Source organism: Danaus plexippus (assembly GCF_018135715.1).
Source record: "Danaus plexippus chromosome 22 unlocalized genomic scaffold, MEX_DaPlex mxdp_33, whole genome shotgun sequence".
Taxonomy (NCBI): domain Eukaryota; kingdom Metazoa; phylum Arthropoda; class Insecta; order Lepidoptera; family Nymphalidae; genus Danaus; species Danaus plexippus.
The window spans coordinates 537,689-551,603 of record NW_026869856.1 but is presented as its reverse complement, the minus strand read 5'-3'; the positions used below and the strand labels follow the sequence as shown (position 1 = coordinate 551,603).

The 13,915-nt window shown below is 31.5% G+C and overlaps 1 protein-coding gene across 1 annotated transcript; it reads left to right on the top strand.

Moving 5' to 3' along the window:
• Window positions 1-363: 363 nt before the first annotated feature.
• On the top strand, window positions 364-7,477 carry LOC116773586 (prostasin-like). Its single transcript, XM_061528850.1, has 11 exons — window positions 364-475; window positions 1,123-1,239; window positions 1,702-1,813; window positions 2,167-2,366; window positions 3,230-3,328; window positions 3,800-3,897; window positions 4,052-4,172; window positions 4,588-4,731; window positions 5,255-5,436; window positions 5,535-5,636; window positions 7,147-7,477. Exons 1-11 carry the CDS (start codon window positions 448-450, stop codon window positions 7,261-7,263), a joined length of 1,320 nt encoding a protein of 439 aa, XP_061384834.1. The 5' UTR covers window positions 364-447; the 3' UTR covers window positions 7,264-7,477.
• Window positions 7,478-13,915: the final 6,438 nt, after the last annotated feature.

Below are 13,915 nucleotides of genomic sequence, written 5' to 3'. Positions count from 1 at the left end.
TGTTTGTCGTTCTATTGCCTCTTACCTCTCGCTAAAGTTACCAAACGAAATGTTAGCTGACTTTATAATCTTGTGGACCAATTTATGGCAACCCGACTATATCTTTTACCTATTTAATATGAATTCTAACGACGTCTGTATTAATTATATATAAGATAAAAAACGTCTTATTTATAAAACGTATATAAAATATTATATTAAAATATATTTTTTTATTTACTGATTATACCATAAGGTTTTAACTTCGTCATTAAGGTCTCACACACAATAGACGTCTATTAAGTTTCATTGTTAACTTTAATTTTATTTCAACAACAGCGTATGTAAGGTATTTCATGTCTAAACAACCGTCCAGTGTGTATCAAACCTAACATACCGATGTGACAAACAAGAAGTAATAAGAGTATTCGAGCAAGACATTTTTCATTCTAATAGCTGTATACACAGATGCTGTACTTCGTGTTGATCTTGTGCGGTGAGATAATTACTAACGTGCCTAATTAGTTTGTAGTTTATTTACGTGTTTGGGAAACATTGTTGTCATATTAATATCTTGAAAACGAAATTATAATGTCATTGTTTTTGAATTTTTAAATTATTTGTAACATTATCATAAACATATGTTAAAATCTAGGATAAGACGTGAACAATATCTTTGAATACTTCATTGAGTTTATTTTGAGATGGATTTGAATTTAACGGTAGGAGAAATTACTAATATATATATTTCCAATACCAGAAAGGTTTATTGACAATCTATTCGAGGTAATATCTCAATACAGATTAAATTTAAATATATTATTCTTGCTCATTTGCTTAATTAATTCCCAGTTCAAAATCAATTAATAATATCTAAGACTAATACGTTCGATTGTATTCATGTAAATAAAACTAATTTTATTATTTTGAACTACATACTACCGACGTTTCGGTTACTTTGCAGCAACCGTGATCACGGGCAGACGATACGACAACGTCTGTCTATCGATCTTGTTATTTGTCATCTATTTGTTAGTTGGTAGAATAAAATTGCGTTGTATTGCTTTGTAAGTTAATGTATTAGTTTTATTCAGAATAAATTTTCGTCTAATTCTAAATAAATCCTAATTTACATTCATATAGTGTCAGGTATTAAGTGCCAATTCTTCGACTGTCACGATGAGCCCACGTATGATCCAGACGAGGGGCCCCTCGTGGATCTTCAGTTCACCTGGCTGGGAGCTATGCAGTACATCCACGGTAACACTTCACAATGACAGCTTCCAAATATTTGTATTTATTACAATTATACTAAAAATTAAGTATAAAATAAAATTTATTTATTGTGAACGTGAATCAATTTTAATCAATAGAGAGCTCGTATATAAGTATATTGATTGATAAAATTTTAGAGACTGAGAGTGAAGAGATTGAACCATCTCTTTGAAAATACTTTGAACATTATCATATACTCGTATACATTTAAGACGAAACTTCTTATCATTCAATGGATTCACCGTGCGGGTGCCAGGTCCATTGCAGGGAGAGCAGCTTCAACAGTGCCTGGGACTTGCGACCCAAGTGTAGGCCCTTATCCAACGCGTTAAACGCTCACTTCCAACGTCCAAGCTCCTGCCTCCTATTATTTTATTATATACAATGTATAGTATTATACACATTATTTACTATGAATGTTTATTCTTATGTTAATTGCTTTTTCAGTGAAAAACGGTACCCCTCATTACTTCCGAGTTCCGCGCGTAGTCATGATAAGCCGTCAGTTCGTGCTGTCCAATGCAGTAGATGCAGCTCACGTACCAGATGGTTATGCATTGTAAATATTGCTCTGAACGACTCTATTTTAATCTTAACTCGGGATATATAGCTATCTCCACATAATTAACTGTTATTGTGTTATATTAACTACCAAACAATTAATTCTAAATCTCATGAGATAATTAAGAATAATTGTAATTAAATAGAATTATACGAATATTATTTTCGTAACTATCTATTTTTGGGACGCTTAGAACAATACTTATATATATTTTTTATAACATATAACTTAAGCAATCGTAATAATTTTTTTTAGAATTCATAAGTAAATAAGAATTACTTACTTTAATAAAAAATATTAGAAGTTGATAATAATATTATAAATAAAATTTTTCTTAATTATTATTTCAGAGGGAACGTAGTTTTTGGGGACTATGAGCGTGATGAGGTTGAATGTAAGCTGACCATCGAGGATCTGGCGTCAGGCTTGGTCTGTGATCCGGCTGTGCTGCTCATGCCTATAGCTGATGTGCTGCTGCATCCTGAGTACAAGCACTTCGGTGTGAAGAGCAGCATAGCGCTTTTGAAGTTGATAACACCGATAAAGTCCAGTGAGTTGGAGGCAAATAAATAATTTATTTTATACTTTTGTTAGTTTAAGTTGTAATTTGAAAAGCTTTCGAGTTATGTTATTTATAAAAAAGTTCGTTTCAAATTTGGTTAAGTAGAGTGAGGAGCTTGGACGGTGGAGGTGAGCGTTTAACGCGCGTTAGATAGGATCCTTAAACGTACACCTGAGTCGCAAGTCCCAGGCACTGTTGAAGCTCCTCTCCCTGCAACACGATGGACCCGGCACCCGCGCGGTGTATCCATTGAATGCTAAGAGGTTTCGTCTCAAAAAACTATAAAGAATAAAAAATGAGATTCAGAAGTTTTTATATGAATATATAATTTACAAGAAAATATAAAAAAAATTAAAAATAATAAATTAATATGATGATTTTAGTAGCAACCAAAGCAATGTTCTTATGTTATAAATGTCGCTCGAGGTTTTCTCCCGACAAATCCTTAAATAATATCAACATCAGTGAGTTCTAAGAGTATAAGCAAATGACGTGACTTAGCGTTACGTAAGGAGTACGTCACGCTAATTAAAGAAGTCACGTAAAATGATTTAAAGTATTATAGAGATATATGTATAGTCGATATTGCATTATCGTATTGACGTAGCTGATTCACATGAATTGTGTTCTGCTACGATTTGTTTGACCTTAGCAATGAAAAATAAGCAAAAAATGTTGATAGTGGACGAGTTAAGAAACAAAATTTATGTGTAACCGAGGAATGTTCCGTTAATTTGATGTCATAATTTTATTATTCCAGTATAAAATATTTTGGATTAATTCAAAAATCCTCTTTTTACTAATAAGATGCTAAGTAGTTCTTTTTTTGTAGAAGAAGTCTTTGTTTTTAGAATACATGGTACCAGTATGTTTGCCGTTCAAAAACTTCGTTGTCGGCAAAAATGGGAAGCAGACAACTGAGAGATTGTATCATATAGACTTCGTTAGTGGTGAGTACCCAATGAAATAAATTGAGCATTCACTCATTAGACGAAATCTGTTGTACATATGTATGTATTGATAAATTTATCAAAATAAAATCGATTTCATTGAAGGAGTTAATCGATTTTTTCTCTCAAATGAAAGGCCATATTTAGGAACACTAACAAATTGTGCTTTAATCTGGTATAAACAGTCGTCAGGATTCCTTCTTTTTCATTGTCATGTAAACCAAATACTGAAAATCAGTAAATAAAAATACTTTTACAAACTTATGAAATATTAATGCATTATTGTCTTTGTGATGTGATCGTTAAAAATTTTTCATTTGATTAGGAACCAGTAAAATCTTTTAGATTTAGAATTTATAGGAACCTATTAACTGGTCTTCTTTTATTTCGTGTTATTTGACTAACTTTGGAGCAGACATCTATGTGTATTTGTCAATAGAAATTGAATTAGTGTTTATTTATTGTTTTCAGATGTTCCTAGAGACTTCTTGGACGAAGAGAAAGAAATATCAAGAGTGAGTCTACTGCCAAGAGAACTCTGTTTCTTGTACGACAGTCCCACAATGACTGTAAGTTAAAAAACACATACATACAACTTGCAAAGATCAGTCCGATTGTAAATGATTAGACAAATAGATTTCGTCTATCATTAATTTGACGTAGAAGGAATTATGACCTCTTTGACTATCTCTCTGACTATGTTTGGTCAAAAACGTTTTTCAGAACGTGTCCAGTGTAGGCAAAGACCGCATCGCGTGCACGACGGGTTGCGGCTTCTATTCCGGCTCACCGATGATGGTTCACGAGCACACCGGGCATTGGTCTATTGTGTCTTTATCTCAAGGCAAGTCAAATATTCGACGTTCAGTGTAATCAATTGGAAATTTAAATACAAACCACTAAACCAAAATCTGTCCTACTGTCTTTTCGTTCTTTCTGTCTCTTCATGGTTTGTGACCGTACTCTAGACACCAGAAATCATGTTCCAGAACTTAAACTAATTAAGACTACAAAATTGATTATACATATATGTTAACGTTCCCTAGAGGCTAAAATATTAAAACAACCTGTTTGTTAGATTTGTTGAAATATGAACGTGTGGGATGAAATTTCATTATTATATTTTTTTTTCGTCCTATATTACATTTGGAGCATATTATACTGATGTCAATTGTCTGCAATGACGAATGTTCATTTGGACCCCAAGGTAGCCTTCCAGGTGTTGCAGGATTGACTGAACGTTAAAGTCTGTGTTCCAGGTGGGTCTCCTTGTCCGGACCCACTCCGCACTCGTCGTCCTCCGTCCCCTCCTCGCCATACTCTGCTGTATCCGTACGTGCCTTGGATCACAGCCGCGATCACCGGCCGAGCTGTTGGCGCTTTCGCTAAAGATGATCCATTCGGTAAGAAGTTACATCCTGTATATCCAATGATCCCTGCTTTTTGATCATTCGTATAGAATATGTTTTCTCCCGTCTGCCCGTGATCACGGTTGATGCAAAGTAACCGAAACGTCGTAGTGGGAGAGCGCGGGCTGGGCAAAAGCGTTACTACAGCCTCCCCATCCTGTGTGACGAGGAGACACTTCGCTGGTTGTTTAGTGGCTAGACTGGGCGCTTTATAACTAGGAGTTCAACATAATTACTGTTGCCCGAGCGGTATGCGAAAAGCACTTTTCCAGCATACGGAAAATGAAAGAAACGAAACGTCGGGAGTAGGTAGTTTTAAAATAATAAAATAACGCATAGTAATATGAAAATAAAGAAATTTCCAACCATGACTTTTATGACTTTATCGACGTTTATGACTTTTTCCTTCAACGTTACTGTAAATGAGCTTTTGTAGAGACACTACCTAAACTTTTATCTACCCTCAAAAGTCCCTTTTAGTAACAGGCGATACAAGTCAATACATTATATTTCCCAGGCTACATAATGCCGCGCGCTTCCCTCTACGACGTGATCGGTCACGGCTGGGTCGGTCACTGGTGGATGGGGGGGCTGCGATGCTACGACCGCGGGGACTCCGCTACGGACATCTTCAGGTTTTATCACGAAGTGTTCCAGGTTAAACCGACCACGCAAACTTATCTTACTTATTACTTGGAGGTGAGTTCATTGGTGCTACAAACAATTATATAGAACGATTGCTTATATTTAAAGTAGCTGTATATGGATAGTAACAGATGTAAATTTCCATTCATCAGATAGATAGCGCTCACGATACTATGGTGATTTGCGTCAAAGTTGGCATGCCTTATCAATTTGGAGCGCCCAAAGTTTGGCAGCTGGACACGCCTGAAGTTAAAGTAAGATTTTCAATAAGCCTGTAATATCGGATTGTCTAAAAAGAATATAACCTATTTTTTTTATAGGCCGCTTCTCACAGTTTGTTACATTATGACTGTATTATGGAATATGCCTGATACTAAATTAATTTTGTATCACTAGGAACATTTATTTATCCGTACTTACTGGATTTACCTATTTCAATTCTCGGTTACATTGTTATAAAAGATCGCCCCGGAGTGACATACTCCAAGCATATTATTTTTAGTAAAAATACCAATTTATTTCAGTGTAATTTTTTTTCTCCACTACCTCAACCTCGTTCAAAAAGTATTATATATATATATATATATATACTAATATATATATTCTTAGAAACAAGGTAAGAATTGACTTTTTAAAAAATAACATTCGATACAATTCCACCGCTAATTTATTAAATTTACACAAAAATAAAAACAATTCTAAATGAATAACTTTCAACTATCTTGATTTAAACTAATCGTTAAATGAAATCCGAATATAACACAATCGAAAGATTTAAACACACTTCTAAAATCTACTCACGACTAAACTATCACACCAACGTGCGTTACGAACGAAAAAGAGCCCTGATGTCCTCTGACAACTGCTTATATGTCGTTTGAGTCTCTCCTACCCTCTCATATTCCTACATTGATTCTCTTCTACCCTCTCATATTTCTACAATATATACTTTCAAACTTTGAATTCTTATAAAGTTATTTAACATCATACACGTGTAGCTATCAATTGCCAACACGTCACAAAGGTTGTTTATGGTTTTTCCAAGCCTTTTATTCTTCTTCATCAGATCTTTGCGAAAGTAACACTGTCTGTCTGTTTCGCTTTCACGCCTAAACGATTTTGATGAAATTTGGTACAGAGATTGAATAAACCCTAAAGGCACAACATAGACGACTTTTTATTGCAAAAAATAGGGGAGAATGGGTAAAAAGAGGGGATGACTGTTCATATGTAAATTCCTTTTATTTCTGAGAGAAAAATATTTGTTTACAAAAGTCGTTATTTGTATTAATATTAATAATTTTATTAGTAGTAATAGTTTTTAAATACATATATATGTGTGTGTGTGTGTATTATATACTAAAATTATTGGATATTGTGGTTATTCTGTAAGAACTAAAGGTAAAGGCCTCTTCCAGTGATTAAAGTCTACCAAATAAAAGTGTATAAATAAGTATTATAAAATAAAAAATACTATTATTAAACGTTCACCTTTTTTATAACCGGAAGGGGGGGGGGGGCATCCGATGAATTTTGCCACGGGCCTCGAACAGTGTAGTTACGCCACTGGTTGCTACCAGCCCTAGCTTTTCGCAAACTTTTTACAGGATCTAAAATATAATAAGTTAGTCCGAGCAGAATTAGCTTTTGGTGATCAGTGCAGTAGTTTTTGATGTTTTTAGCTAACAGACGCTCAGATACATCGCAGAACTTTTTTTTCCAATATATAGTAATGTGCATTATATTGATGCTCCATGTTTTCAGGTTCGAGTGCCATTAATAACGTTCTCAAGCTTGTACAAATTCGAAGTTGAAGCCTGGTCGTATAACGCGACTGAATCTATTACCACTTCCTCGACCTCTTCCTCCAGCGAGGAGTAAGGGGGAGAGATGTATTATTTAGGACAAAGAACTTAACCATGAATATTTTTTTGAGTCAATCATAAAACATATTGACTTGGGGCTAAGTTTGGTAACACGAGAGTTAATTAAAAGATATTTCACGACAACAATATACGTTTTTTTTAATTCTACTTGTTTTACTGTTTTTTATATTTTGGAGACAAGTTTTGAAGTTGGCAGAGAAAAAGAGCATTTGTAAGTTTTTCATGCTCCGTCGAAATTATTAACTCGAATTGTTCAAATGAAACTGTTTGGTATATTTTTCTATAATGAGCGCTTTTATATATATATATTTGAATAAACATACAAAGAACTCATAATTTTAATGTTTTTTTTTAGTATATTAATTTAAAAAGCATTCTCATATATTATTACGTCTAATAAACTCTTGTAGGGCCAGGATGAAAACGAGTTTACAGATATCTCATGTTACAATATCTGTAAGATAAATTATTGTCTAGATTAAAACAGCTGGGCGTGTCATCTAAAGAGTATTGCTAAGCAGGGACCGTCAGCAGAAACAAATCAATTATATATTGATGTTCAAAATGTATACTTCTTAATTCTTTTGTTTTCTGTATGGAGTACAATGTGGAGGCCTGGATGTTAATCTTTAATACTGATGAATGAGGACAGCTCTTGCAGGTGGAAATGGAATACACATGTATATTGATATGTTATTATACATTTTTTTATTCACTGCGCTTGCGTTTTCAGTGGTATTGCAAGTGCATAACACGTCCAGTATACTGAGCTAGTTTCCTTTGGATGTACGGAGCGTTTCACGTTAGTTAATGAATAATAATTAATGAAAAACCGCTTACGCTCCGTATGTAGTGTGACGTTAGAAACTTGTGGTACGCTTAAAAATTTTCGCTATACATATAAGTTTCATTAAATTTAAAAACTTCCAGTACTAAACCACCATTCTTTTTCATAAGGATACAATGAACATTAGGTTTTATATCGAAATTGTCTGTATAATAAAATAAAAAGAAATTGCCGTTTAATGTATTGAAAATATTATATTATATTTTAATTATTCTGTTTTGCAATCAGTTATTATTTGACTTCTAATTTATGTGAGGGCTCCTCCATCCTCTCGGCTCGCAGTAAATACATATTGTAACAACTAACATTGGATTGAGATGTAAGCTGTTTTGAGAGGCGGAAAGATCGCTGTTATGAATGTTTCATGTACAGTCGCGATCGTAATATATATAGACAAATAATTATATCACTGTATTTAACACATTACATTCAATCGTATAAAATAATATAGCTGTGGATCGTGTAGCACTGAATTCTGATGACGTAATATAAAATTGCGAACGACTTTTTCACTTCACTGTACTTGTAAGGAAATGCAAGGATCTCGAGATATATTCAGTTATCTCGAATTGCATCAAACAGTCCCACAAACACCATCCAAAATAGATTTTAATGCACGCCATAATATCTTTTATTTTAATGCTTCAAGAGCAAAAATTGCATGAACAAATAAAACGCTGTCCCATATTGTTAATGCGTCGTACAGTTATCCTGTGTAGCATATTCAAGATATTATAACACAGAATAATCTGACTTACTGCATTGCGATAGAAGTTATAATCCCTTCACAGTTATATTGTAACTGGTACAGGGAATCGATCATTGCGGTCGGTTAAAACTAAATAATGGAGTGTTATAAATTTTATACGCAAATGGCTGGAGCTACCTGTGAATAATTGCGTCTTCTGAATCCATTAAAATTGTGATTTATTTTATAAAATTTATTATTTCGTTTGTCTTTATATTATTTTTTAATAAAGTTACGTTTAAACATGTCTACCCATTACAAATGTTTATTAAAAAGAGACGGTTGCCAGTTTTTTAGAAAATAAACAGGTGGAAAAGATAAAATTAGTGAAGGCAGAATTTCTTTGCGGCGAATGTGAAAACAATTACATAATGTTCCGTTTGGGGGATGAGGGTAAAATTTGGTTGTTTTAGTGGTTAAATTTAAGCCATGCGGAGTCTAGCATTATTGGCGGGAGCCAAATGTAACCCCCAAGTCATCAGGCCTGGCCTGTAGTAGGCAGCAATGCATTGTTTCCAACGTCAAAGAAAATGGCTTCCAAGTACAAAGAGAATTTATAAGTTATATATGGAGATAATTTAAACATCATTTCATACTCCCATAACGTTAAGCAGGTTATTGGCATATATATCTGATCAGTGAACTCTTCACGTAATTTACCGACCATTGAGGTTTCCAAAAAAGGTTTAATTTAAACCAAAAATACCACGCCAGCGCCCCTGATACATAAAGGTAATTTTACGCGACCACTTAGCACTGTATTATCAAAAATAACACGAGTTAACCGAAAATAAACAGTTAACAAAGCTAATTATACGTTACTTGATAGCTGTTATTGTAAACTTTAACTTGAACTCTTAACTTAAATATCATATGTCAAGTGTAACTCGACACGGGTATGTTTTTTGAGTGCCACGAAATCTCTTTGTGTTTTACCGTCTGAAGTTAATAAGCGATAGGCCTAAAAAAATCAACGCTTGATTTATTTGATAAAAATATTTAAAATGGTTTCGGAAATTGCAGACATTATTAAATGATATTGGCTGAATAAACTATGCATGTTATAGATAAAAAAAAAATAGATTAAATTTAAATAGCTTCAATATTATTTTAATGTTTTGCTTTTATGATTAAGCTATAAATGTAAAAAGTAAATATTCCTGTGTCAATATGAATACGTATTAAAGATGAAATGCCGGGAGGCTTGTTAAGTTTGTTGATATATCTCAATGTATGTATGTTTGAAGTATTTTAGTGCGTATTTTCTATAATGAGATCCAAGACATTCGCGAGCACTCATTTTAATGAACCAATATATTCAGATTTACTACGCATTTTGTTATTATTTGGAACTGCATACTCCTCATGTTTGAAAAAAAATTCATCTCGTCTGCTGATCACGGTTGCTGCAAAGTAACCGAAACGTCGGGATTATGTATTTCAAAATAATAAAAAACGCGTAGTAGGTACATTCGAAAATATTAGTTTTATTTATACGTGTTTCGTATTTAGTGAGTATGATATGAAATTATTAATCAATATATTCTAATTCAAAATTAATAATATATCACAAATGTTGTCTCAACAAAAGGTCGTTGAACTTTGATGTTGCTTTTTACACTCGATACATTAATTCAATTATTCATATATTCATTTCGAAATCGATTATTTCTTTTCATTTTATTATTGTAAAAGATTTTATGTATTTTTTGGTTACAATCGTATATTCCTTTTTAACACTTGTAAAGAACCAAATCTCAAAACAAATTAAAAAAAACAATCTCATTTGAAATGAAAGGTTTATTTATTTTCGATATCTTGGGAAATTCGTAACGCATTATTATTGTTTGAGGTCAGCACGTGTTCAAAGTAACAAGATCTGCATTAATTTTAATACATGTAAATAAATTAATTGTCAGTTTTGACGTTTGAAAAACTGAAAGGATTTTTTTAGTCTGTTCCGAATTTACATTAAATAATGTTAAGTGAATAATTTAAGGATTGACTGTATGTATTCTTTCCATAATTAAAATATATTTGATTAGTTCATTTTTAAATGTGTTGTCTTATAGTCAAGTCCTTATTTGTACATTGTTATTTATAATATAATATATTTATACTACTAAATAAATTGTTACGCATTTTTTATTTGTTATGTGTTCACTGTTACAGAATGTTCATTTTAATACTCTTTCAATATACAATAATACAAACGGAAATATTCGAAGCAAATATTTGTATCAAACGTAATACGGTCGGATTAAAAATGGCCGAATAAGGGCCCGCGCCAGGTGAGCCTCATTCTATAGCGACTGTTATGTTGCCATGGATTATGGTGTTTGTGGGATTACTATCGTGGAGTTATAGAAAGAGAATGTAATATATATTTATTGTATATAAAACCTATTCAAAAAATAATATAATGGTCATATTTATAATAATTATCTGTGATCTCGGTGAGATAAACGAGTTAATTTAGTTGATAAAAATTAAGTTATAAAAATAGATAAAAATAATAAATAACAGTAATTATCAATTTAATACGTCGAAAGTTAAAGCGTTAAATTGACTGCAATCGAATTTATAGGAATTTGTTTTGACGTCACGAGATAATTGTAACATTATGATCTTGATGTTTCTTATATAAAAATAAGAAAAAAAATCCAAATAATTCTAATACTATTCTTTAAAAGATGTGAGTAACTGTTATATAAAACTTTATCAAATTTAATTTTTATAAATAAATAAACCATATATTCATTCAAAGTATGATCACCCTACAATTGCAATAGTTAAATATATTGTTATAGCAGTTAACCGGAGGGCGATCGCTAATTGTTGTTTTGTTATTCTCCAGTTAAATAGTCGAGTGCATTGGCCTTTTATTATTCTGATTATATTTATTAAATGTATGCTATTAAGTTTTTAAATGAAATGGTGTTTTTTTTTCGTGGCACATTGTGTTAGATTTATTTCTGGTTTGAAAACTGTTTCTAAATTATTTGTGTTTGTTGAAGGTTGTCAATGTCAAATATAGAATTATATGTCATGTCATTTTAGAAATGTCTGCTTCTATAACTAATGCATACAGACATAATATTAATTTGAAATGTTGATAATTTAAAAAAATATATTTTTTGTGAACAATTTTTTTATTAATTATAATGTCAAAATATTAAAGTTTGTAGCATACAAATATAGTATATTCTTTGTGTAAAAGTTGTATGATATTGGAACCAAAGCATTATTAAAAACTTTATCTATATACTGTATAATGTATTTGGTTTAATGACGCATAATAGTAGTTCAGGATAACATGTGAAAATTAAGCCTAATATAATTTCATTAATTAATTTAAAAGCTCAAACAAAGTAGCTGTTTATCTATAAGTACTATCTAGTACCTACTAATAATAAAGGTAACATAACATAAGGTGTCAATATCTTATTTAATGTACTCGCGGCTTAAGTCCAAACTAACAATATTTTAAATTATAATTACACTTTATTTTATATCTGTTCTATTTCTTATTGAACTGTTCTTTTAAAAAGTAGTTTTGTTTTGGTGTTATTATAGGCTACATTCGTTTGAAGTGTCACACAAATTAATTAACTCTTTTCCACAAAACAGAATGACATATATTACACATGTCCAAATTTGAAATAGTACTAGGAAATGTATAATTATTTCGTGACACATGATTTGTGGTTTCATTTATTATATATAATATTTATACTCTGTAACAACCATCATTATGATGTATACATGGTTTTACTAACGATTTTGATTGGTATTTTGTGCATATATAAAAAAATTCAATATCCTCCCGCCAAAACTTAAATGACGAATCAAACAAACAATCAGGTTATTGTTTGATACAGCCGACATGAATTGAAAACGTCGCTATATAACGCTATCAATCATTCACGATAACGGATTAATGGATCGTTCGGATTTTACTTCCCTTTTAAGTAACTGTCCCAAATACGTGTAGCAATTTTGTTTTGTTTTTTTTCAAAAACGAACTGTTTATATTCTGCCAGTATCAAAAAATATATTTGCAGAATATACTTTTCAGTGATTGCAATGAGGTTATATATTTTTATGTATAATTTATATTGGATTTATAAGCATTATGATGTTATATTTTTTTCCTATTGTCTATCGTCGAAAATCGCGTAAGAGAATAATAACCAATCGTTCCCATTTCGAACGGATGGCTGGCGAAAGTGGGCCGCGATTCGGGACATCATCTCACCCCTAATATCAAGTGACATTCAAAATGAAACTCTATTTAACTACAATAAGGTCGTTTTTGTTATAGTGAAATAGAATTAGGCGCTATTTCCGCATCACTAACCTGAAATGTTTTGATTGTAAAATTTGTTACAATTATATAACGTTCATTTCCCGTCTGTCTGACTTATTTAGTTCGTGTCAAGTTTTATTGTTGATTCAAATCATTTTATATATTCCATATAACATAAAAATATGTATTTTTTTATAGCCTGTAAGTAATCAGTTATGGATTACGCTGTAATTATGTTATTTAATTTGTTTGAGGTAATATTGATGGGTATTGTGATTAATAAAAACTTTAAAATTTCTGAAATAATTATTACCCATTTTTTTTCATGTAACTAGTTTATGGTATAAATGTAAGAATATTATTATAATATATACTTTATAAAATATAAGGTCTTTGTGCTTAAATGTTTCATTTTTTTATATCACGCCAAAAAATGTATTAGGTATAGATCATCACAATAATTTAATTATAAATTCGTCCGAATTACTATATTAAGGTTTATTTTTTACTTGTTTTTCAACATCGTTTATATATATGTATATATATAATTTAATAGTTTATGTATCTGTTTCATTAAATAATTCGAATATGGTGTACAAAGTTATGTATTAAGCGTTGTTTTAGTATAAGGGGATAAAATCTTCAACGGTGTTTTAAAAAATTGAGAATAAAATTTTCTTTTATAATTTACTTAGACTTCAACATACATTTTATTTAGCAGCTAAAGTGTAATAATAATAATC